This window comes from Cariama cristata, unplaced genomic scaffold (genome assembly GCF_000690535.1).
Source record: "Cariama cristata isolate BGI_N322 unplaced genomic scaffold, ASM69053v1 scaffold22532, whole genome shotgun sequence".
In the NCBI taxonomy this organism is placed as follows: Eukaryota; Metazoa; Chordata; class Aves; order Cariamiformes; family Cariamidae; genus Cariama; species Cariama cristata.
In genome coordinates, this window is record NW_009603549.1 from 11,728 (window position 1) to 38,162 (window position 26,435).

The 26,435-nt window shown below is 48.4% G+C and overlaps 2 protein-coding genes across 2 annotated transcripts in view; one reads left to right on the top strand and one right to left on the bottom strand.

Moving 5' to 3' along the window:
- KIAA1467 (KIAA1467 ortholog) overlaps window positions 1-9,253 on the top strand; it is a gene marked incomplete at its 5' end in the record, with an annotated part of 14,920 nt that extends 5,667 nt beyond the window's left edge. Inside the window, 9 exons of the mRNA XM_009695251.1 lie at window positions 100-230; window positions 907-1,054; window positions 1,399-1,540; window positions 2,202-2,345; window positions 5,823-5,904; window positions 6,135-6,290; window positions 6,886-7,003; window positions 8,167-8,393; window positions 8,806-9,253. Coding sequence (XP_009693553.1) covers window positions 100-230; window positions 907-1,054; window positions 1,399-1,540; window positions 2,202-2,345; window positions 5,823-5,904; window positions 6,135-6,290; window positions 6,886-7,003; window positions 8,167-8,393; window positions 8,806-8,811 — 1,154 coding nt within the window. The remainder of the gene's footprint in view (window positions 1-99; window positions 231-906; window positions 1,055-1,398; window positions 1,541-2,201; window positions 2,346-5,822; window positions 5,905-6,134; window positions 6,291-6,885; window positions 7,004-8,166; window positions 8,394-8,805) is intronic.
- A 2,417-nt stretch (window positions 9,254-11,670) lies between these two features.
- GSG1 (germ cell associated 1) lies at window positions 11,671-24,333 on the bottom strand. Its single transcript, XM_009695250.1, has 6 exons — window positions 24,289-24,333; window positions 18,870-19,188; window positions 16,194-16,241; window positions 13,303-13,455; window positions 13,070-13,181; window positions 11,671-11,986 (listed from the first exon to the last, which is right to left on the bottom strand). Exons 2-6 carry the CDS (start codon window positions 19,186-19,188, stop codon window positions 11,671-11,673), a joined length of 948 nt encoding a protein of 315 aa, XP_009693552.1. The 5' UTR covers window positions 24,289-24,333.
- Between the last annotated feature and the right edge of the window lie 2,102 nt (window positions 24,334-26,435).

The following is a 26,435-nucleotide window of genomic DNA, read 5'->3' on the forward strand; positions in this document are numbered from 1 at the left end:
CTCTTGCTCCCTTCTTCAAGAAGGTTTTGTGGAACCCTCGGGGGATGCCCGCTGGTTCCCCAAGTGGTGCAGGTCTCTTTCATCCTGTTCGTCCCGCAGGCAAGACCATCTGGACACTGAACTCCACCCACCTTTCAAACGGGATCCTGGCTGCACCGGCTGCAACTCTTCCGGATGTCGACGGAGATGGGATTAGGGATATTGTTGTTCTGGCTCTCAAAGAGACACAGGTACAGCAATCCCTGCTCCAGATTTGAAAGGACCTTGACTTTCAGGACAGGGAGCCTGATGTGGAAAGGCTGTAACAGGAGCTGCAAGAGCCCCTGATTTTCATTCCCTTAGATTTCCCTGAAAAGCACCATTTTTCTTGCAACAGGTCAGAGCAGTGAGATCAAGCAATAATGAGACTACCTGCATTTCTTGTCAGCTGGGAATGAACAGAAGGGTCATTATTTACACCTGGCTGAGACTTGAGAATTATCTGTTTCTGTTCAGTGAGGGCTTGGTTGGAAGTGAGTGTTTAGCAGCAGTGTAGGGCGCCATGTTGAGATAGATCTCTGGAGAAAGGAGCATTCAGCTTGTCCAAAAGAGAGAAATACTTGTGTGATTAATTCAGATGCACATTTCCTCTATGCTCATCCCTCCCTACAATTCTGTCATTAATGTTGTTAGAGGAGTTCAGGTTTTTGAAGTCTCTTCTATCTTTGATGCATTTTCAGTCAAGAGAAAATCGTGAATGTAAGATGCCCAGGAATCCAGATGGAGCAAAGAGAAAGAGACCACTAGCTAGACCTTGCTACGGGGGGAAGGAGCAATGGAGCTTCATGCTGTGGGGACCGGGGAAGATTCTGAGAGCACAAGTGCATGAAAGCACCGCTAAAAATCTCTACATCTGTCTCTTGGCAGCCTGATGTGTTTTTCATCTTGGTGTCAGGAAAGACTGGGACTGCTTTGGGTGGGCCTGTGAAGTACAGCACCAATGGAGAAGGGAAGGTGATTGGCCCCCAAGTCCACATCACCAGCCGAGGAGCCATCTACATCCTCTTTGGTTTTGGTAAGATGCACCTTGCCTCTCCAGCACTTCACCTTACTGAGAAAACATTCATTCTACCTAAAATGACCCAGAGCGTCCCTGGGATATTTCTACCATGCCTTCTGCAGTATAAGCTAGGAGGAGAGGGCATGGGAACAAGTTTCACTGCCATGGTGTGGAAAAGTGCAGGAGCACCAACACCTGCTAGCCTGAAATACCTTGGGAGTTTCCCAAAGGCCAGGCGAGTTCCAGCTCTGGGCATTTCTGTGCCTTCTACCACAACTGCAGTGGTCCCAAGGACCCTCTGTGCTACTGGGGAGTTACCTTTTGCAGGCAGGACTCTTCATCTTTACTCTTCCTGACAGGTAATGTCCAAGCAGTTGCCCTGAGGGATATCTTTACCCAAGCCAGAAACCGGGACAGCTTTCCTGCAATGCTGCAGCAGGAGGAGCCGGAGTGGGAAAAGCGCAGATCTGTCAACTTGTCAGAGCTCATTGGTATTTACAGGTAGGAGATGGACTTGTCATCTTGCTTCTGCTAAGAGAGGAAGGGGAGGGTAGGCACCTCTTAGTGCTCCTAGAGGTGGCCCCTTCTGCTTCAATACTGTCCTCCTTTTCATTGTCCAGTTGATAACAGTCTTCTGGGGAACCCGTTGTTTCCTCCCTGTCCTGTGGTTGTCCTAGCAAAAGAAGTTCAGAGTATGATAAAAGGGAGTCCTTTGCTTCTCCTGCTCCTTGTTCCTTTCTCCCACCCCCTATGCATACCTGGAGGAAGAAAACTCAAGGTGTTCCCAGCTAATGGAGTCCCTTTGGGAAGCTCAGTCTGTGTACAGCATTGTGGGCCTGGATTTCTCGGCTCCTTCTTCTTTACTGCCAAGTTGTGGTCAAGGTCAGCCTGGATAGGAATAAAGGGAGGGAACAAATGCGAACCCGCAAACTCCATGCTTTTTGTAGCAACTCCAGATGTTCAGAAGACCCCACACCTGAATTTAGCCCACTTAACTGAGGAACCTCCAGAGGAAGCTAGGCTCCATCACTGGGGAAAAGATGGGCTTCTCCAAGAATAGATCAAATCTGAGGTAGGATGAATTGCCAGGTGGACAGGCAGCTAGTGGGAGATGTGCAGATACAAGCCTCGGAATCTCCTCTCTGCTTTCCATTTGTCCCAGCGGGGGTGTTGACTTCCTGCAGACGATGAAGACACCTGACACAAACTGCAGCAACCTGCTCATCACAACCAAAGAGGGCTTGATCCTACTGCAGGGACAGGACCTGGAGCCTCGCTGGACCCTGGAACTGCAGAACATCAGCAGGTTACATACTGGGAGCGTTTTTCTGTCCTATTTCTTCCTGTACTATTTCTTGCCTTTCAGTTGTAAGCACATGTCCTCCTTAGAAAGCAAATGAGAAGAATTCTCCAAGTCTGCAGAGAAATCTAAGAACTGGAGATGTGCAGGTGCATCGGTGAGCAAGTGAGGAGGGCAGGGGGAGCAAGGAACAGAAGGCTGGAAACCTGAGCTGTGTGCTTGCGGGTGATCACAAATAAGGGGCTTGATTCAGGTACACAACATTGATGTCCTGGGAATGTCACGACATTGGAATTCAGGAGATTACTGGTGTGTGATTCAGCCCATCTGCTGTGCAGGGCTGCCGCTTGCCAGCTCAGTGGAGAGCAGCGGTTGCATTAGTGGTGTTAAGTATTTAGAGAAAGTGTCTGAATGTGGCCCACAGATCTTAATGTTCCTTGAAAGCTGAAAACAAGCACTCTGATGGCAGTCAGCACACCATCTATACTAAATGTAAACCTTAACATAATACTACTCGCCCTCTAATTTCACACATGGAAATTAAGTGATTTGCCAGATCTCGTGGGTTGATAATAACCAGCAATTTCAGCTTGCCCAATATTAAATATTTGCAAAGGGCAGTTGGGCACAGTTGAGGGAAATTATGTGGGAAACAAATTACTTACTCTGCTATCTAGAAGAAAGAAAGCAGCTCTCAGCTCAGTGTTACCTGACTGTCAAGAGCATCTATAGGAAGAAGGCATTGGAACTTCATTAAGCAAAAAAAATCAGTGTTCAGCTAGGTTTGTGATATTCAGATAATGTCCACATTCTTGAAGGCTTGGAGGTGACATAAGTAATGACTTTAGGTATGGCTTATGGCTAGTCGATCGTGCTATGGGGAAAGGAGATGGACTGAAAGTGTTTTGGACCTCGAGTCTGCAGACTTCTGGATGTGCCTGGGGTCTAGTTTAAAGGGTAAGTGTGTACTGACTAAGCAAAGCCAGTTCATAGGTGCTGTAAAATCAGTTATACACAAGAAATTTCTAAATGGACCCACTAATGAATTGGAAAATTTCTATGGGTTCTGATCAAGAAGGGTTGAAAACTGCTTTACCTGTTCCATTCACAGAATCACAGTATGGTCGAGGTTGGAAGGCACCTCTGGAGATTGCCTAGTCCAGCCTACCTGCTCAAGCAGGCTCAGCTAGAGCAAGTTGCTCAGGGCTGTGTGCTGTCGGCTTTTATGTATCTCAGGGATGGAGGCTCCACAACCTCTCTGGGCAACTAGTATTCCAGGTTGCTGCACTCCAGCCCTGTTTTTTCTCGTTCTGTGACCTCCCAAGGGAGAGAGTACAACACGTGTGCAGGAGCTGCCAGATAGGCATTGAAAAATAATGAAAGCAATTCTTGTTCAAGGCCACTGTGCTGAAGTCCTGGACTACCTGTTTTCTCTGAGTTAAGAGAGACAAAATCTGGTAGACTGAATGTATTGTGGATAAGCATTTATTTAAGAGGGTATGTTTTTTTAGAACTTTAGAGACGTTCTGCTTAAGCAACACAGGCTGGTGGGCACATTCAGCTCAGGGGTGTCACCACAGAGTCAAACAGACCAAAACCCAGTTCCTCATCAGCCAAAGCTTACAGAGCCAGCTGAGAGCTCCCCTTTTCCTGGGTAAACCTGCCCCAAGCACACCCCTCCAGCCAGGCAGGCTGAGTCCAGCCCTTTGGGAACAGTCTCTGAGAAAAACAACCTGGCTGCTGCAGATGTGCTGCATTTCCAGATAGCTTTTGACAAGATCCCTGGAAAATCATAAAGGAGAATCAATAGTCATAAAACAAGGGTGAAGTTCAGAGACCATGAAATTGAGTAAGCAGTTGAAAATTGTGTTGTAAATGGATGTTTCAGATGAGAGAGGATTAATAGCAGGTTGCTGTGGGGATTACCGTTGGGCAGGAATAATTACTAGCCGCCTGGTTCATTTGCAAAAGTGCCCAGGGGATTTTTCAGTTGATCAGTAGCATCTAAAATACATATGTCTGTCTGCACTCAGTTTGTGGGATCTGCTGCTGACTGTAACCCATAAGGGATGTGAGAAGAGGCACCTTAGGAGAGGTTTTAAGTTTGTGTCCATAGGATAGAACTACCTACTACTTGCTTTTGCTACTTTCAGGCTATAGGAGCGTCCCATGATACTGCCTTGAAAGCATTGGTTTTGGTTGCCAAAGGTGTCTGTAAAGCGAGTGACATTGTTTGATGTAGTAAGTATAAATAGTCAAGCCACTGCTGTACTGTGGCATTGCTGTTCAGGAGCCATTCTGGTATGCGTATTTTAAAGGGGAAGCTGGAAAAAATTGGAGGAAAGGGCTGGAAAAAATGCTGTAGCGTGGAAGATTTAGGACAGTTGGTTTATACGATCAAAGAGAAGTCTGAGAGGTGAGTTCATAAGCGCATGTAAGTAATAGGAGTTAATGGGCATTTTCATCTTGCCATAGCAAGAACAAGTGCCTTGGAGCGAAAGCCATTCATGTTCAAGAAAATGAAAATGCAGGCATGTTTCTTGGAGTGAGATTCATTGTTGGAACTGACTGTCACAAGAAGTGATGAGTTCATCTCAGCTTTGTATTTCTGTAGCAAGGCTCGTGGCTGGTAGATCTAGTCAAAGTCAGCCTACTGGTACTTGGTCAATTGGGTGAAATACAGCAATCTGTCGTAAACAAGAGGAGGGAGGACATATTCTGATGATTCTGCCTTGCCATAAAATCTTTGATTCTGTGACTTTTGAGGAATCGTCTGTGCTTATTTAGAACCGTGTGTCTAGCTGCAGTGAATATAAGGAAGACAGAGATAAGACTCAGAAAGCCAAAGGCAAGCAAGATGGTTAGAAAACAGTTATAATGAGAGATATTCGAGTAATAGTGTTATGTCACCCAGAAGGGAGAGGATGAGAGGGGACTTCATTTAAACTGCTGAAGGTTATAAAAAGGCTTGTGAAACTGCCAGCAGTAGGAAAACTAAGAATCATGGGCTGACATTAATGGTGAGTATATTAAGAGCCATTTCACAGAACCAAGGCAGCCTGGGAAATACGCATTCAGGAGGAGGTCAAATCTGCCGATGCATTTTGAAAGGGCTGGGCAGTTTTATATGACCATAGCAAAACTGTGCGGGTTCTCATGCTAAGGAAAGAATGATAGAGAGTCATGTCACAGGGTGATAAACAGATGCCTACACAGCCCAGCAAAGGATGCCCCCCACACAGACAACTCTGTAGAATGGCTAACAAGCACCATGGGCTGCTTGATCATTTTGCACTTTTCTGATCCACCAACAAATGGTTCCTGACAGTCAGAACATTCTGAGTGGATAAAAGGTCTTATTTAGCATGGCAAATCCTGCCCTTTTAAGAGGCAAAATGGAGGATGAGAGCAACTGTGCTACCTCCATCTGAAACCCCTGTTTTTCTGCCATGGGGCTGAGTGTTTCTTTTTCCAAATTTGCAGCCAGCCTGTACCAGGTTACTTTGGTGCTGACCAGACTCTGGACTTCATGCTGCAAGCACAGACCGGAGATGGGAACAAAAAGGTAAAACATGTGAAGGCAAGGAGGGCAGTGGCAGCATGGGAGTGAGGGAGGTTGGGTAGAAAGGGACAGTCATTCCCTGCTCCTCGCTCTTCCCACTTCTGTGGCTGACACTCATCACTGCGTGGCCACAGGCGTGACGGGGAGCAGCACAGGCCATGCCACTGCAAGGGGGCTCTCTGTACCCCCACACCTGGATACCCATTAATGCTAGATCTCTCCCCTGCCTTGAGGTGGTGGTGATAGATGGCAAATCCGGCCTCCCTGTTTGGAACCAGGAACTCCCGTGGCAGAAGCAGCAACTCGATGCACTGTCAGTCATGACTTTGGACAAGAAGTCTGTTTTTCTCTTCTGGGCTGATGAAGCACAGCCTGTGTTACAGAGTTTGGTGAGCAAGCATCCTTTCTTCACTTTGAGGTTTCTCTGTGAGGCACATGTCTTGTATTCCTAACATAATTGAACTTTAAACCTGCCATACAAGAAGGCTGTCAGGCAAATCTTTTCCTCTTGCTTTGACACTCTGACTTCTCTGAGCATGAACACAGGGGTTTTTGTGTGCAAATTCTTCACCAGAAAGCCTTATTGACAGCAAGTTCACATCCACAATACCAAAGCTTTCTGCCTGAATTTAATTTTCTTCTGCAACACTGAGATATTTTTACTGCAGATTTGTTCCCAGCCCCAGAGCGCTGCTTCTCTGCAGGCAGGCACACAAGTCAGCATGGAAACTCAGAATTCCAGACTGTAGCTTCACCCATCAAGCTGGTTTTAACAGAGCCAGATCACAGCCTTACCAAACAGAAGTTGTGGAGCAATTCTGTTTTAGGAATAAACCTTCTATCTCTGTAAAATCATAGAGTTTTTGATTCTCTGATCCATGTAAAGGCAGCGCAGTGTCAGAAAACTACTTTCTTTCTTTGGCAAGGCTAGGCTCCTCTTTGCTAGCCAGATGTAATGTTTTTATCTGTCCTTCATTCCAACAGCAACCTGGTCCCAGACCTGAGCGCCCAAGGCTGCACCACCTCTATCTCCTCCATCCTGTTTTTCCTACAGTCCTTTTGGACCTCACCAATGCAACAGACAAAGTAATTGCTTCAGCAGGTGAGTACAAATGGAGGAGGAACTACCTAGGCTAAAAGAAATATGGAGGGAGAGGTAGCTGTGAGAAACAATGGGATGTAGTTGGGCTTTTACAGGTAGCACCTGAGGTCCACCACATGTAGGCCAGCAATGGGAAATAAGATTCATCTTCCTCCTGAAGGAAGGTCCTGTCCAACCCCTACTCTGCAAATAAAAGACGCACCAAGTTTCTTGCACATGTTTAAGCAAGGAAAGGTCCAAGTTTGGTTTCGGGCATGTTTTACACCAGAGAAGTTCCCTTGCCTTCCATGGAGCTATTTATGATTTAAGGTGGTGCATGAAGAATCACTATGAAACTTTTCTGTGTCACTTCAGATACACTTCTGCCTTTGTTGACCATTTTGTCATGCTCTCTGGGATAGCAGCTGTGCTGCTTCTTCCTCTTTCTTTTTAAGAGGGGGAATCCAAAATATTTAAACATGTGTTTTCAAGGAAAAGTAGATCTGGATTTATCATCTATGCAAGACACTACAGTCCCTGTTGGATTTCCTTGCTCTTTCTAAAGCAGTTCAGCCAACAGCCAACCTGTTGAGCATGGCACGATGTGGGATAAAAGATCAGTTCATCCAGCACTGAGTCCTGTATGCCAGGAAGCGCAGAAAAGCTGCTACATAGTGATGCATCTAATTGGATTTGTATCAAAAACGCAGCTCAGTCAAGAACAAAGAGAATATCATTTTTAGAGGGGTGCATTAGAAACTGGGATTTCTGAGGTCTGTACAGATCATTCTGCAGTGACTGGAGTGAACTGACTTGCCCGTGCTTTACCAATTTCTCCTTCTGTAGAGGTAAAATAATAGCTGCTAACAGGTGTGGGAAGGAAAGCTCTCTGAAAATGAACTGCATGATTGAAATATGTGCATCTCCTATGTCAAGCTCAGAAACATCACCTGGAAGCAAACCCTTCCATTTCTGATCTAAATTTCAGTTTATTTCCATGGAAAATTTTTTATTTAAGATCATTTTCCCTGATTAACTAAGGTACATGAAATTGTAAAGTCAGACTGCGTATACCCTCAGTCCAGTGGATGTTTTGACTGAGTACAGAGTGTAAGGTTTCTTTTGGAAGAAACATCATCATTTACTGCTCACCAATATTTTGTCACCCTTTTCTGATGGACCAGTTGGAATTAACGACCTCCAGAAGGATGCATTTCACATCACTGTGACAACAACTGCAACCTCTGAAAAGCAGCCAGGATTTCTTTCTGTCAGCAAGCTGGGCCTGAAGTGGGCCATGATGAGTCAAGGTCGAATGGTGTGGCTAAAGGACACCACCACTCCCAAAGTCAGCCGTGGAGAAGTGAGGCGGTTTCTTGCCCGGCTGAAATTCGTTGACTTTCCTCAGAAGGTGAGATTGTGCAGGAATCCCTGATGAAATCCAGGCCTTTGAAAACATCTAATCTCTTCCCTACAGACACACTTAGGTATTCTTTGGGATGCAAAGAGTCTGGTGGGATGCAAAGAGACTGCAGGGTGACTGGCTGCACCTTTGGGCATAAGCTGACCAGACTGTGAGGCTGAGCTGTACTTTGGCAGTTTGACAAGGAGGGGGATCTTAGAAAGGACCAGGGACGATGATCCTAAGGGACTGAGAGACTTACAGAGGGAACAGAGAGGTGGGACAGAGATCATTTGTTTTGACATGGGCAAACAAGGGTCCTCCCAGGTTCAGTTGCTGACCTGTGAATTGCCACTTTTCTCTACCAGACTGGATGATAATAGGTTTTGGCTTTAGTTTTTGTTTGCCTTTCCTTCTCCAGCTCTAGCCTGGTGCTTCCTCAGGTTTTGGTTGGACCTGTGACCTGTATGGCGAATACAGGAAGCTGCTCTGTGGATCTTCAGGAAAACTGCTGTGTAGAGGGAATGGGGGTGAAAAGCGCTTCCCCTTTCTTCAGCTCTCTGGGGAATGCTGCTGGAGGCAGGTTTGTCCTAGGCAGACCTGTCCTGTACCAGAGGAACCTTGTTGAACTTCTCCCCCTTCATGTGCCCTTCTTGCATGCTTCCTTCCAGGTAACACAGAAATGTGAATTTAGAATTTATATACAGATAGATATATATATATAAAACCAAGTTTTATATATATGTGTATCAATTTATACAATATATGTATATTTTTTGTATGTTTAATTTATGAATGAGATTTAGGACACTCCTTTTTATGTCCAAACAGTATTCCCAGGCAGTCAAACAAGCTCTAGGCCTAGAGTGGGCCATGATGACTCGAGGCAAATAGTGTGGCTAAAGGACACCATGTGCTTTAATCTTTCTGGTTTTGGAGAGAAGCCTCTGTCTAGCTCCTGCAGGGCTAGTCTTGTCTACAACCTTTCCGGTGCTCCCAGCCCTCTTCTCCTTTCTGTCCCCAAACTCATAAACAAACTAACTCTCTGGCTGAATTACCTGATCGAGGGAAAGATGGTTCCCACAGCATTTCCCAGCCGTTGCACTTGTGCATTTCTTTCCCCAGTCCCAAGCTCAGGACAGGTTCATGTGTGTCCTGTAGAAGCAAAAGGTTCACATCTTAGTTCTATCCATCCCTAAGCTTTTTATGAACGCCAAGTGTCACTGGCAGTCCAATGGGCCGAGTCCCCCTTTGCAAATGCATCACAGCCCTTTTGGGATAGATTCGCAGCAGATCCCCACTGGCACTGCAGAGATCCCACTAGATCCAGTCACAGCAAAGCTGATTCTCACACCACTGCTTCAGGGTTTAGAGGCTCAGACAGAGGCAGAACTGGAAAGCTTTTCTGTCTGTTTTAACTCCTATTCTGGGCTCAGCGTTACCATTTCCCTTGCCAGCCCAGCCTTGTGTGCAGTTCCAGGGGGAACGGACTAGCCCCGGGGCACATTTGCTCCCACTTTGAACTGTGCCTCCGAGTGTGCCATCAGTCTCCTGTAGTTGCAGAGCATCTACATGAATTTTCTTGTAACAGAAATGACTATATTAAAAAGCAACCACTTGGTGCCCCAGCAGCTCCCCACGGTGCAGAGCAAGAAGGTGGGGACTGTTTTCCCAGTATGTCTTTCTAGGTCTGGCGTTTGACATTAGGCAGAGCCAGGGTGAGGTGAGGATTGCAAAGGATTCCTCTGTCCTCCCCCTGGCACGTGTCCTGCCAGCCTCCCCGCGCTGCCCTGGGAGTGGTGAGGTGCTGGCAGGGCTTTGACCTTCCTTCCAGATGTGCACTTCTACCGTGGGTTTGCTCTCCTGAGCTCTTGACACCTCTCCTTGCTTTATCACCCTCTGTCTTCTCCATCCCTGCGTCTCCATGTAAAGCTTCCATGGTAGCCCTTCAGGATTAGCTGCAAGCCCCAAGGCCGGTCCTTGGGCCCTGCTCTCTTGATGTCAGAGCCTGTGAACAGTTTGTATATGTTTAATGGCATTTTTGTGTAAATAGCTTTGTATATATTAGCACAACTGTAGCAACGGCTCTAGGCCTGGCGTTTTCCTCTAGACAGGGGTTGGTGTTTATAATATATAGTCAGTTAATACAGCTGCATAATAGGGACTGAAAGTGTGAGGACCAGTTACACGTGAGGATTAAACAGGAGTGCCTCTTCCCTCCTGTCTAGCCACCACCTTGCTGGAAAAGGTGAAGCGACTGTTACCTGAAGTAGTTATTCTCCTGAGGTTCTTCCTGAGAGAACTGATGTTCAAGTGTAGTGATGTTAGCTCCTCCACAATGTGAATTCATCCTGCCCGCACACACACACATCCCCGCTGTGAATAAAGAGTCTATCTGTATATTGTTGGGAAAATGTATTTGAACTGTGAACTGCAGTGGAGCAAATAAATACTGTGTACAGCATCATGTGTCACATGAACCAGTGTTTCACCTTTGAGAGATTATGAGTTTGCTCGATTTGGGGATTGTTTGCGATATTTTTACAATGGGGAAAAGGGGACAGATGAAGAGAAAAGCAAAAGCCCAGCCGAGGATTCTTAAAGGTTGTGGAGAAGCACAGTAGAAAGAGACAGACAGGAAGGTACCTTAGAATGGGAGATTTGGGGGGAAAAAGCAAGAAGGGAGCGTGTGGGAGTCGTTACAGATAGGAAAGAGGAGAGAGATGGCTGAAAGCAACCCCCATTCCTACTGCAGCAGCACTTTTAATCTGGGGGCAGGGAGAAGAGGAGGTTGGGCCTGGAAATGGCGAATGAATAGGGTGTTCAGAGGGGGTTACAGCCAGTCCGTAGGAGCACCGATACCCTTCACCATAGCACTGAACCGGGGGGTTGCTGGAAGGTGAATGTGACGCCACCCAAAGAGGCCCAGCACTGCAGTTTGCCAGCTGGATGCACTGACCGTCTGGTCCCGGGTGCAATACCGCCGGGATTAGGACATCTGCCTCCGCGCTCGCTGGAAGGGCCTGGAGACGGCTGGCACCAACAAGGCGTCCCTCCAGTTTCACCCTTCCCAGCTGAGGACACCCATCAGACGGGGGTCAGGGAGGATCACCCTGCTCCTGTTGGCACTGCTGTTGCCCTGGCCCAGCGCCCACCCTCTCTTCTCGCTCCCCAAGCCGTAGCGGAAGGAAGAGCTCCCCAAGAACTTGCTAACAGTGGTGCCAGTGTTTGGTTCGGAGCTTTTGTACCTCCCAAACCCCGCTTCTCTGCCCCTGCGCACTCATCCCTAACAGCGATCCTCCCCGATTGTCTGTCCCAAGACCTCGTCCAGCTCCAGCTCTGGTTCCCGCTGTAGCACTTTCTGCTGCAGCTCGGAGTAGAAGTCGACTCCCTCGGAGACGGAGTGGAGGGGCTTGTCGTGGGGCTCGTAGTAGCTGCTTATTTGCTGCTGTATGAAGCACTGGTGGTGCTGAGGCTGATCCTTGAAGCTCCCAGTGTAGCCCTTGATGTGGTTCCTTTTGAACTCCAGCACCGTCTTGGTGTAGGTGTTGAGAGTGGTGACGGCAGAGGCCATGCAGCAGGTGAAGGAGGCCCAGGCCATGCTGCAGGGGAGACACAAGAAGAGCACAGGCGGTGAGAAGCCAAGCAGGGTCAGGAATTGAGCTGCACGCACCGTGATGCATCCCAGTTTGCCAGGCAGAAGCTGCTGGGCACGGACATGAACTAGAAAGACTAAGGCTCGTAACATGACAGTTCTTGGGGGTTATCCCGCCACACGATCCTTCTTAGATCGGTGGGGTAAATACTGGTCATCCCTGTCAGAGGGAAGGGAGGGGTACAGGGAAAATAAAAACAGCAGCAGGAAAGCCCGCAGCTGGTCAGGGCAGGACAGCACGGCTTGGAAGCAAGTTGCGTATTGCAGGGCTGCTCCGTGTCTTCCTGGACATGCGACCTGTCTGCTGGAGCATAACGAGATGGCCGTGCCGACGTTGGATGTCCACAGGCTGGCACGTGGCACTCGAGTGTTTTAAGAATCAACGTGGTCATCATCAGTACAGCATTGCCAGGTGAGCCTGCGCTGTCCTTGCGAGGCTCATCCCGCTGTTTTTCAAGTCGGCTGTGGCGTATCAGCTGCGGTCGGCTGCTTTAGGCTTTGGAGAAAGGAACCCTGAGCCAGCTGCTTCTTGCCGCTGCTCCTCCTGGCTACAGTGACCACATCTTTGAGCACACATCTAGGCTTGGTGCTGCGGGAATAGGCCCTTTGGACATTGGTTAGTGAAGGTGCCAAACCAGCATGCCATTTACTTAAACTGCAGAAAAACAAGGCATGTTTGAGAGCATCATCGCCAGTGAGACACCGGCCTGCGGGAAGAGCTGAGCCCAAACAGGGCAAATCAGCACAGGGGCCAGCCTGATCAGTCAGCAGGCTTGAAGGCACTTGTTTAGGTGCCACCCCGGTGTTTTACCAGTCCTTGGTAGCCACTCATTTAAGTAACTTGGCAACTATTTGTTATAGTAGGGGATGAGGCAAAGACAGGAGATTAGATTAGCAGTAGGAGGGCCATGATGCACCTGTCTTTGGAAACACAGAGGGTCAAGAAAGGAGGAGGTGAGTTTCGGCAGGGTGTAGCATGGCTGAAGCCCAAAAGGCCGGGAAGGTGAAGATGGCTTCAGAGCTCACGTACTAGAATGCCCAGCCGTAGTCCCATGAGTGCGGTCTCCAGTCCTCTGGTCCCAGATTAACCGTTGCCTGGAAGACTTGAGTGTACATCATGTGTGCCACCATCCCAAGGAGACCTGGAGACAAAAGACAAGAAAGCAAAGAAGTTACAGCAGGAGCCAGGGCAGCATCCTTCAGCCTTGTGTGGGAGAGGAGGCTCTCCTGCTGCTGGCATTCCACGCCTGCAGTAACGCTTACCTGACAGCACCGAGGAGAGAGCAGCAAAGGCGTTGAGCTTCAGCCCACAGACAGGATTGCCAGTATGCAGCATTTCCACCATCAGGAGGATGAAGCTGATGAGCAGCAAGCTGATGTACAACATCTCTGATCCCAGCGACAGCCACAGGATTCCTGCCGGGAACCAGAGACTTCTCACATCAACACAGGATGGCTTGTTCAAGGGAGAGTCCTCCCCCTTCCCAACCCAACCCTGAAGGGATGTCCTTTGGAAAGAAGGGAAACAACACACACCCAAAAGCAATCCCCCCAGCCTGCGAGCAAGGGCTCAAAGGATGCTGAAGGGGACAGGGAGTCTGTCACAGAAGATGGCTTGGCTAGTCTGACATGGCAAAGGCTGGGAGGAACTGGAGTGCTGTCTGTAAACAAGCCAGCGTTATTCATAAACAGCCGGGAGGAAACCAAGGGGAAAAAGACAGGGGAAAGCTGGTGAGTATTAGCACAAGACCTAGTAGTCGTCGGTTGGCTGCAAACAGCTCTGGGCTGGATGTTAGAAGGTTCTCACTCATTAGCGTAGTGACCTTCAGAGTTGGTTTCTAATCACATCAATGGAAGCAGACGACTTTTAACCTGGGACTCAACTGGTTAAGTAAAGAACAGCATGGTGCATCCACAGCTTCGGCTGGGACCTGGCCTCTGAAATTCAGGAAGCCCCTTGGACACCGGTATTTCTCACTGAAACCCCAATTAGAATGAAACTACATTCCTTGGGGTGGTACATCCAGTTAGGGCAATAACATTCACCACTCACTCTGCTGCTCGAACGGAGTGCCAGTACTTTCAGGCTGGGATTATGAGTGGGACTTAAGTGATACCACAGTCCACGGCTGAGCTCACTGTGCGGCAGGGCTTGGAGGAGAATGGGGAAAGGCACTTGGTAATGCTGGGCTGTGGAAAAGCACAGGATTTGCCGAGGAAGAAATATTAATCTGATAAATGAAGCAGCACCGTGAACACTACTGTTAGCGACTATTAATGGCCGTAGAGGAGACATTCAACTGGGAAAAAGGAGTGTGAAGAAAACCCTCATTAATGTGGCACTGACTTGACTCCTCAAGGCGATTAGTGCCATGGAGTCAGCCAGCTCTTTAGCGGGAATTGATGAGTTGCATTCCCTGCTTAAAGGAGCTGGCTTGCTTGCTGCAGCACCATCAGGGAGACTATTTCGTTAGAGGTAAGACTGCTGAAGGTGTCCGGGGGGCTGCAGGCACCACACATGCACGGAGGTCTCTGCACCACTTTCCCTGGGAGTCCAGGCTCAGCACATAACCTGGTCTTGCAATGCTGCCTACGTGACGTGGAGCTGCTCCGCACACACAGCCAGCCCAGCCTGCGGCCAGCAGCCACATCGCCTTCTCCAGTGCTGGCCCAACTCTGTAACGACAGCTGTGCTGGAGGCCAAGGTCATCTTGGGATGATGCTGTGTGCGGGAAGGGGCGACAGCAGGTGACAGAGCTGTAAAGACCACCGTGTCCCTCTGAGTGCCATGCTTAAGCTCACAGTGATCTTCTAATTAATTTGTAGGAGCTCAATGTCTTACAGAACACAGCTTTTCTATCAGCGTTGGGCTGCGATTAGACAAGGAGCAGTAGGAGGGGTGCGAGAGACAGACAGATTTACAAAGGCACGTAATCTGGCTGCGCAAACCTCCTTTCTTAGGAAAACACTCTATGAGGAAGACATTGGAAGCAACAGAGCCAGAGGCCTGGGCAGGGAACGAAGCACAAGAAGGTGAGAAAGAAGAAAAATGCATTGCTACTCCCTGTGAAGTGAGCATTTTGCAGTAAAGGCAAGAGTCATTCAGTAAATGCAGTTAAATCATTCATTTTATGACAAAGTGGAGATCTGCATGACTTCAAAATGATCTTGTAAGACCAGCAATATTTGTATTGTGTGAATACTGTTTCCCAAAAGAATAAGCAGGGGAGGTTTTTCTACCCTGCTGTTGTGCCAAGAGTGACCCAGGTTATTCCGCACAGCGATGCCGCTGCAGACCACTCACACCGGAGCCCTCGCCTGCGAACGCATGTCGATTTATGTTTTTAAAATAGGGGAAACAAGGCAGAAAAAGATGAGCTCCCCAAAAGTACTCATCTCCCCTCTGGCTGTTGTGATTCCCCAGCGTTTGTTCCAGCCCTGGCTCTCATGGCTCGAACGCTGGCACGGGCTCTGCACCCCAGGCCTTTCCCTTCGCACACGAACATCCCCTGAAATGACCTGCCTCCAGCCTCCATCTCAGGGAACAGCCCACACCAACTGAAAAGCTTCCAGTAAGTAAAATCTCCGTTGCGTATGTACACGTACATCCAGGTATACTGAAGTTATCCCCAGGATGATTTGAAACACGTGCCGATGACAGGAGGGGTGAGCTCGCCAACCCAAGTGATGAGGCAAGGACTTCACCCTGCAAGTGTAACTTGCAGATGTCCTGATCACTTACCATAAAGTAAGAGGTCATTCAGCTTGGAGTCATCACGTTAGACCCCAAAACTGAAGCACCGAGTCAACGCGTAGCACGTGTGGGAGGGACTGAGGGACTGCCCTCAGGTGGCTTCCATCCCCTTCCGCTGACTGCGGCAAGATGACAAGCTCAGACCGGGCAACTTATTAGCTGGGACAAATCCCACTTGATATGGGAGCGGGTCTGATGTTTCCAGCACTGCCCTCACAGATGGTTTCGGCAAACATCTGGGAGGAAATCTTTGCTCTTTTAGCAACCTTGAGGGCAGGATTTCATGCCTGGCTCTTTGGGGACCCACCCTGCGGTCCTGACACCGGGGAAATGTTGCAGGTCCCCCATCCCAAGGAGGTTCGCTGGGCAGCTACAGTGAGGTACGGGGATTTGCTCTTACCTCTCTCTGCTGGTGGTGAAAGCTCAATAAAGCTACGGCATTTCTCTTCTGAAACACAAAAATAAAGATGTTAGTTTGCAAAACAATGCAGGGTACATAAGGGAAAAGCAAATCTCTTCCTCCCATTCTCTTTTTGCTGCATAGCTCCGGCCATCCCTGAGTCTGCCCGTCAGATCTTCTCCCCTCTGCTCTCTTGCTGACCATCTTCCCAGACCTTCACTGGAGCAAGGCAGGGGAAGGCAATGTCTGCCTGGAAAAACAGAAGTGGCCTTTCCAGAAAAAAAAACTTCAGCAATTCATAAATCTTACGAGCCTCTGGTGAATATAGAAATCTGTTGCTACTCATTCACAACACTTGTGTTGGTCAGGCCTGTTAAGGGTGCACCTTGTAACAGACGGCAGGACCACCACCACTTCTGCTGCGGACGTGACCTCCCTCTCACCCCAGTCTCAGCAGAGCAGTTCTAGCACTGCTTCCCAAAGAAGAAAGGAAAAAAAAAAAAAAAAATCTTCCCAAGTGAAATGCTGCGCGACAGAGATGTGAGTCCCTCTTCTGTGGCAGAGAATCACAGAGAAATAGGACCTTCTGTCCTCATACTTTAGGCGCGCTATTTGGACAAATGGTGTTCATATATTTGCTATGGCTTTTTATGTTGGCCAGATGCAAACCATTGTCTCGGCCGAGGATCCATCATTATTATCTGTAAGTCTCTCTTTCTGCATACTGCGTTACTGCATTGGAGGGTCCTCTCCTCTACTTGGCACAGTATTTTCTCCCAGAAGTATCAGCCTGCTGCTTTTCATGTAAGAATCTCATTTTCTTAATTTCTGTCCCCAGTTCTAATCTCTCCCAATCTCCTGTATTACTTCTGTTATCCACAGCTCTCAGGACGCTACCCAGTTTAGTGCCATCTGCGGTCCTCATTAACTTGTGGCTTGCTACTTCACCTGGAACTTTAATGAGGTTATTCAGTAATGGCTCATCTAAACTGACCCCGAGATTAGCCTGAATAATGAAATCCTTTCTCCAGCTCAACTCAAACTCCTTTTGCTCATAGTAGCCCCTTTTTTTTTCGCTGTTGTTGTCTATGCACTTGCTTCAAAGACCCACAGCAGCGGGTGGGATGTCCTCGATTTACGGGAAGCAGGGGACTGAGACCGACTCCGCGCTCCACCCCGTGCTCTGCTGCGATCCAGATGTTAACGTGCTCTCTGCGTTCCTTCAGGCATCGGGGTTATTCCAGGACTGCCCGGTGAGCAGACATGTCTTTCAGAGAAAGCTGACAAGGGATGTAGCCCCATTCCCTCCAGCACCATGGAACAGCAGAATCACAGAATCGATGAGGTTGGAAGAGACCCCGGGGGTCATCGAGTCCAACCTTTGCCCGAACACCACCACAGAAACACACCCCAGCCCAAACCAGCCCCCCAAAAAACACATCTCCTTCCACAGCATGTCTGGAAATGCTCATAACGAAGCAGCCCTCTCATTAGGACATGAGAGTTTTGAGCACATTCCCTCCTGCTCCCACCCCCCCTTCTGTCTGCTTTTATTCACCAGGTCTTTACTTTCAAACTCTGACAGCAATAGATAAGAAAATGAGAAACGCTACGCTACAACGGTGGCTTAGTTAAAGAAGGTGAGATGTTTGTGCTTGGGGAGAGCTGAAGGAGGGGCGGGGGGCTCAGGGGAGTGGGCCTGATGAAAGCGACTTTCATCACTGTGCCTTTAGATACGAATCTCCCTGTTGGCCACCTTCGGGGTCGATTCTGGTCCTTGATGTGTGTGCCAGGCCGTAAAGAGCATCTGTGCACCGCAGAGCATCCCCCTGCGCTGGCGTGGCACAGGTTTCGGCAGAAGGGCTTCAGCAGGGCTGGGCAGGAGCAAGCCAAGGGTGGAGGTGGGCACCAAAGGGGTCTGGCACAGCCTGCACCACCAGCCCCTGGCACTCCAGGCTTCACAGTGCCAGTCCCACATGCCAGTTAAAAATCACAAAGGAAATCTGTCATGATATCACAAAAACAGCTAAAAAAAATTACAATGCTGCAGCCCTGATCCTCAGGTCAGTTTGCCTCCCGGCTTTAGTTCCTCTGGGTTCAGATCCTCCAAGTTTTCTCTGTATCTATAAGGCAGTACTCTCTTTAATTTTTTTTAAGCAAAACAGTCCCTGTTCGATTCACAAAACCTCTCAGTTTGGTGATTTAAGGAGAAGACCAGCTATTGCAGTGCTCACAGTGATAACTATAAATTGACAACACTGCATAAAATCGACCTGCTTAGATTTCTGAGGGGACATGCACAAATGTGCCCTGGAGAGCATGGAGCAAGCCGTGTACAGGAATGGAGTTACGGGGAAAGGGAAAGGAGGCTCACGCCAGTTCACATCAGACTGAACGATGCCATCGCAAAGTCACCGCCGCCATCACCACCACTTGCACTTCACAGCCCCTCTTCCAGACCGAAGGGCACACCAGGGACAACCATTCTCCCTTGCCTCCCTCTGCAAACAACCCAAACGGCAGGAATATGACCACAGCAGCGCACAGGGCCGATGCCATCTAGCAAAATGAAGCAGGCTTTTCTCCCCAGTGTTGTCAGCATCCCGCCTTTCATTTCCAAACTCCTGTGGAATAAATACAAGGAAAGAAGTTGTGGCCGCCCGGGTAAGACGCTACCTGGCCCTTCCATGCTCTCTTCACAGGAAAGCCACATCCCCGTGTGGAAGTATCTGAAGGCAAAGCGGTCGTCCCCGGTCTCCCAGCTGTAGTGCACCACATCCTGGGATGAAATGTTGCTAGCACCTGCGTCGGGCGGCATGGGGACACCGATGCACTTGGTGGCTTTGCTCTTCCCACACAAAGGCTTGGGCACTTTTTGGGTCCCGGTGCACCAGTAGCTGCTGAGCAAGGCAGTGGTGGAGAGGCTGAGAGCCAGCAGGTTGAGGATGACAGCCAGGAAAGCACGACGCCACGGCAATCCCTTCAGCAGCTCCATCTGCAACACACAAACGGGAGGGACTGCCACACCGGCCACTTGTCCCACCTAGCCTTACGAATCCCTGTGGGGACGGACGGGATATGAGCCCTCTGCCCACCTCACGACAGCCCAGCAGATCACCCAGCATGGAAGAACCATTCCCTGAAAGCCAAGGCCATGGAGCAACAGATCAGCTGCAACCACTTCAAAGTACACTGAGTATCGGTACCAGGGAGGAGAGGGTGAGCCGGTAGACACAGCAGGGATGGGTGCCTTGGGGTGTGTGAGCACATGGGCAGAACGAAAGGGACATCATATTCACTCCATCTCAGACACGGTAGGGAAAAACCAACTTCCCCAAATACCATGAGTTGCCTTTAGATGGGGTGTGATGAATGCTCTGTTCAACTCAGTGAGAATTCTTGCTGCCAAGTGTCCCCAAACACTTTTTCGAGCAGTTCATTACTCTACCTCGGGAGGTAGGGAGTGCATTGCCCTCACAGTGGGGAGAGGCAGGAAAATGTCCCCGGATCAGTGAAGGTCACACATCGCAGCAGTGACCCGCTCGGGAGGGACACCCGGCTACCCGGACCTGGCAGCTCAAGTTTGAGACCCGGAGCAGCACCTCCCACCTGGGCAGGCACTGCTCTGCACACCAGAAATTTGGTAGGGCGGTGGGATGGCAGCGTCCCTGCCATCACACAGAGTGCCAAAGGGTTGGTTTTTGTAAGGGCAAACATTGCCCCAAACACTCCGTCCCGGTTTCGTCTCATTAGAAAAAGTAATTCAGGCAGCAGTTTGTGTGCCAGGGTCCTGTGGTCTTTCTCACTCAGAGGGAAGCTTTACAGCTCCTGCAAAACCCTGCGCTGACTTCTGAGAACCCCAACTTACCACTCCATGGATTGATTAGATGTCATCTACCCACACATCAACTTTCATGTAATCAATGCGTGTCTCTTCCCACATGGCGCTCCCTATGTTTGGCACAACTTCATCCAGATACTCCCACCCTTTCCCATTTATGACTCTCAAAATCTATTTGCCTGTGAATAGATTCAGTTTGTACCGACATCGCCTGCTGCCGGTCCTCTTCACATAACTTCGGTTGACTTGCCCAACGTTGAATGTGTGAGAAAGGCCCAGCACATTGTGGACACTACTGTAAATAAACGATACGAGCCTGAGCTTTGCGTTGTTGTGACTGCACCACAGCTAAAAGCGGTGCAATCCAAAGCATCTGTTCTGCTAACCAGCCAGCTGGGAAATGTGGTCAATAAAGACGGTGCTGAAGCTCCTCTCAGAAAGCAGGGCTTCATTAGCACCTCATCACACTGAGAAAACAGGGCTTGATCCAGAACACCCTCATCGAAGGCAAGAAAATACCCAGCTCCTGAAAAATTCCTGTATTGTTTTATGCTCTGGCTTCTTTTGTCTCTTCACCAGAGCATTTCTTTCTTTCAGCAATGGAGATGCTGCACCCTGGAGATGGTAACGTCTGAGCGACACCATAGCTGATGACTTCCATGATCTGAAGGCATGATGGATATCACCGTTTTCACAGAGCAGATACCTACTAGGAACAGTTAATTATGTGAAAGTTTCTAGCCAAAGTTGGTGGCAAATTCCTCACTGAAAGTTTTTTCAGTGGAAAATTTGGCTTATGACTGAAAAGGAAATTATAGATAAAATTGCTCTCCTCAAAAGCATGATTTTTGATCTGAAAATAGAAACCTTCAGCACACAAAGTTTTCCAGTTTTTCATCAATGCTTGATTATAAGATTTTCTGTCATCAGGTTTTGGTTTGCATATGCTTTTATTTTTAAAAAAATCGCTCCTCTCATAATAGTGACAAAAATCATTTTTCTAATTTCAATATCTTCTATAGTGGGAAAAATATTCTCTCCAGTTGATTTGTGATAGTAGTTGAAAGGCCATATGATTTCAGAACAAACCATAAGGACAAAGGAAAAAAAATGTAAGAAACAAATGAGTCAGAAGAAGGAACTGGATCAAGGATGCAGAGGACACAGGGAATGAGAAGTAACTCTGACCTGCTCCTTCATGAGAACATTGTCAGAGAAGTTTCCCTCCATAAAAGCCAAGCACTTACTGACAATAACCGCCCACAACATCTAGACAGCCCCAAAAGGAAAGAAAGTTGAATTTACCTTGGCAGCAAGTCCTCGAAGTCCTGTGAATTTGGAGGAGCAACACCGAAATGGGACTCACGCTTTGTCTGCTGTTTCGCTCATCCCTAGATCCTCCAAGAAACCAAATTGCTTCAAAACCCCTTTCTCCTTCGCCTCCTCCCCTCCTCCCTTGCCCCCGCAGTGATTAGTAAATGCTATCCCTCCAGCCAGCAGCTGTTTTGTGGAAAATGGTAATTTCCTAATCCACAATGCAATCAGAGCACAGCTGTTCTGGGAGATTATCGGGGAAGCGATTGGTGCCGCGGGCCGGGATTAAGTGCGGAAGGGTGACCTGTGTTGACTGGGCAGAAAGTTTCCGTAGAACACAGAAAGGTCCCGGCCATCCCCATGCGGTGGCTGTTCGGGAGCTTGACCGGAGCGAGCTGGTGGCTCTCTGGCCGGTGCTTCAGGGGACAAGTGACCTTGGCTCAGAGGCTACCAGCACCCTTGGCATCAGCTCACCCCTTGCCCGGGGCCGTCTCAGCGGAACGGCAATGGCCACGAGCCCCCCAGCCCTGGGACGTCTTCCTGGCCAAACCTGCCCACCGCAGAAAGGGGAGAAGAGAAAAACAGGGAGAGGAAAGTTTATGTGACTGCTTCTGCTCTGAGGATTTCAGAGCCTGAAGAGATGCCAACCCAGCTCTCCCCACCGGCACTGGAGATTTTAATGACAGAAGGAGCCCCTTAGCAGAAGCGCTGCTGAGCCGCAGATTGGCGCCACGGCACCGCGGCCGTGACAGAGGAATGCGAAACAGTGACAAGTCAAACACGTCCGATACTCAAAGGATGGGAGCGTGGGGAAGACCGTCAGTGTCCCTCGGAGTGGCAGCTTTCACCAAGGCGCGAAGTTCACCAGGAACCCCAAAAATCGGATGGATTTGGGAAGCTGGTACGGAGAGAGAGAAAGATTCACACTCACTCCTAGTCCCCTCTGAGATCTGCTCCTGAAAGTTTAAAGGCTCTCACACTACCCGAGGGTGCCGACACACCCCGTTTGGTATCAGGACAGCGAAAAGTAAGAACGGCATCCCCTCTCATGGGAAGGAACTGTCACTGGAGGGCATGGGGCAAGTGGCAGGGGAGAGGAGCATCCCGAAGGTCCGCACCACGGGTGAGGATCCCACCGCCGTGGGCAGGGAGCAGGGCAGATTCCCTGCGTGCCTGCCCTGCTGCTCCCCCGCGACAGAGGAAACCAGCGCTCCGTCTCCTCTCATCCCGCCAGCGGAGCGCGGGGACAGGGGTACGGAGAGCTGGGGGTGACGGCACGGCCTCCGGCAGCCCCGGCACCGCACAGGCAGCAGACCCGACCGGTTCACGGCCCCACACGTGGTCTCTCCTCTCTCCGGCTCCTGACCCTTCCTGCCCTGAGCAGAACGGTCGGTAGCTCTGCGGCTATTTTAATCCTAGTCACTGCATAAACTCCTCTAATAGAGATAATCATTTCTAAGACGGGCTAACTGAAAGTAACGCTAAATGCTTTCGTGCTCCATGGACTGCCTGCAGGGGTTTTTTGATTAATAAAAAGGTTCTGTTTGACATAGATGTACTTAATTTACTGAAGTAGGTAGAATAACAGCTGATGCTGCTTAAAAAGAGAGTTGTAATTTATTTTTATTTTTCCATTGTCCAGTTTCTCCGCATCTGGACACCTTAAGTTTGGCATCTAAATGCTCAGTAAAAAAAGCCTGGTTTTCAGGCTCAAGAATAGATAAAGTCTGTCTCCCTACTGATAATCCTTAATGTTAACATGCTCCTAATTTTAAGCTTGATGAGATGAGAGTCTTATTAAAATCCAGGATGCTATGTCAGTTTCTAAAGCTGAGATCACGGCATATATATCGATGAAATGAGACTGCATTGGATTTATATGGATGAGAATTCAGGTTGAAAAATAAATTTATCGGAAATATGCTATGGTAGATCAGATTGAGTATTCTCAGTAATGGCAGATATTTATCCTTCCAGAAGATGGCAACCTTTCTCTAGTCTTCTTCTTGGGACTCTGCTGCTCACGTGTGTGCTGGGGGGAAGCAACACCCAAGTTTAGACTTCTCTTCCGTCCCTTTATTCCCTCCCCCCCGCCCCCATCTTCCTCTTTTTTTTCCATTTTTATGACCACAACCTCTTTACCTTGCCTGCGAGACAGGGTGCGGGTCCTTCTCTTTGAGTTATCTGAGCCTGGGGAGACTTCTGAAATCAGAGGGGAAAGAAGAAAAGAGGAATGAATGCAGGAGCTTAGCAGGGCATTTGCTCCACCTTCTGCTCTGCACAGAACTATTCTTTCTAATACATTTTCCAATATTTTCTCAAGCACCCTATTAACTTCCTCAGTGTATTTCCATCCCCAGATTATTGCACACAGCTCATGGAACATCAACACCAGAGCACGTTTCCTGATGTTCAACAAACTTCCCTTAGCAAAATTTTACGTCGGTTTTGTTTTTGTTTTTGTTTTTTAATCTCCATTCCAACCTTGCCATAATCTGACCAGTTATGGACAGGAAAACCAAGCTGTATCTGTCTTTCACCCTACTGTGCCTTTCAGTTTTCGCCTCTTTGATATTTCCCGCCATATCTTGGCTTGGCTAGAGGTTTTGAGTGTCTCTTTCTCTTTCAGCTCGGCAGCAGCGGGTCCCTGGTGACTCATTTAAAGTTCGCCCATTGAAGTGAATGCCCATAGCAGTTGATTTCCTGCACAATCAGCCAAAAGCTTGGCTTACAGAAACAAAACGAGGAAACAAAATGCAAAACACAACCTTAGCACAACACTTCTATGAAGACTGCCAACTCTAAAAAAGGCCGGGCGTTCACAAGTGATGCATTTTTATCACCTACGTACTTTGGGTGTATCCTGCCCCCAGGTGACACCCTCAGCTCCCCGGGGATGTTGGTGGGAAAGAAGGGCGAGGAGCCCTTCTCAGGTAGGACCCCAAAAATGTCAATACTTAACTGGCAGGTCTCAAGAGGCACCCGGCTCTTCGTAGCCCTGCAGGGAGCAATCCTGCCCAGGGATGTCAGGGGTCACACGCTGTCCTGGCATCGGCTCTTCGCCGGTCCTGAAGAGGAAAAGGGGCTATTTACACTCATAACGTTGCTCCGTGAAACCTGGGCCAAGACGGGCTCATACTCACCCCTCATTCCACACATTCCTCGCACATGACAATTCCCAACGCTCCTGTTTTTGCTGGTTTTACAGGAAAAGCATCCAGCGCTGCCTGCCACACAGAAAGGAGGATGTCCCTGGGTGGCAGTGACACGGCGAGAGCCAGACTTCTCAAACTAGTGACAGACTGCAAATGCCAGATTTCTTCCTGAGCTCTGAATAATTCCACTTGGATTGTAACCTTTATTTAGCTGTTTGCATGATGCATTAACTCTTGCTCTGCAAATGACCTCACCAGGCGTCTTTTTTCTAGTCTAAGCACATTTAAAGGCAAATTCTGTTTTCAAACGTGAACGGTTTACATTGCTAGACATCAAGTCTGTGGCAGAAATAACGATAGAATTGGAATAAGTAAATGCATCTTAAAGATGAGCAAAAAAGCTTGCCATCAGTTCGGACCTAACTACTTCCCCCCCCAACTTCTTTTTTTTTTTTCTTCCTTTTTTTCTTAAAATAATTCTGTCTTGGCTGATTTTTTTTCTAATATTTGTGCTTATCAGTCATTCGAAAGCCACATAGAAAGTAGACATGAAAAGAAAAAAATCAAATGCAGCAACACAGACTTTGAGGACGCACTAGAGATTCTAGATGCCTCGATTTCTAGATAGGTAACATCAGACTTTTTAAAGGGGGTTGCTTTTCACAGGGTACTTAAAGTCTGGCAACTCTAGGCTGTGTTCACCTGAGCGCACAGAAAAAAAAATGTTATTTATGAAATTTAGCCAACCATAAACTGTAAGCAGGCAAGAAAAAGACAACTTTTTATATAGATCTATAAGGATATTAAGGAGGAGCCGGTCCAGGAAAGGGTCCATACAAACCCCCAAGCAGATAAACACTTACCTTATCCACTGCTCACTATCCCCATCTGCTCTCCTGAGGCATCCAGTGAAATACTACAAGGCGATGATGGTCTCTCCCCACTATTTCTTTCTCTCTGACTGCACATGTAGCAGCCAAGAAATTCCATGAGATCTGACCAGATGCTTTGCAATGTACCAAGTCTGTCATTTTATTGACGGGTTAATTCTTTCTGAGCTCGCTAATTCACCACGGTACATTCTATCAGCCGCAGGATTGGCAGGGCGTCCACTGCTGCAGAATGCGTCTTTGTAATTTGGTAGTCCCCTCTATGAAAATTGTTGCCAGTTTTAAATCTACCACTTGTGGGATCTCAGTCTGTTACTGCACAGAATCACAAACACCCAGCCTCAATGGCTGTCACACGCTCATGGGCTTTTTTATCATCAAGAGGGACCACTACAACAACATGGTCTCATCGCGGGTGTAACAGAACCCAAAGAACTTCAGGCAGTCATTTCTAGCGATACAATTGCTGGAGCTATGGCGTGTATTTCGTACAGCTAACCACTATTGAGTGTGCAACAGAATATGATGGAAAACCCATCATGCCCTTAGGAAAAGTTATTCCAATGGTTAATTAATCTGATTCTTAAGATTTTGCTCTTGATTTCTAAGCACAGCGTTTGCTTTAGTTTTCCAATTTCATCAGGCTGCTCCAAGACACAAATAAATAGCCAGAGAAATTATTTCCGAAAAATGTTATTGTAAGAGTCACAAATCAATGCATTTCATTAGAGGCACACAGTGTGATCTAACAAGCTGGCTGACAGCCCAAATTCCTGGCTCTGTACTTGGCTCTGACACGTAATTTTCCCCTCCCATCGGCCAAGTCATTAGTGGTGCGTTTACACTGCAGTCAAAGCAGCGGCAGTGATGGGGAGTAAACATTCGGTGCTTGTTTTAATTGGGTGTTGCTAGCAATTTCGCTCCAGCAATATGGAGCGGAGTGGAGGGTACAAACCTCAGTCCAGAAACGAAGTGACGTAAGCTGTGCCGAACCCCACGTTGCCATGGCTGGACTAAGAGTTCAAAAATAGTTCTTGTTTCC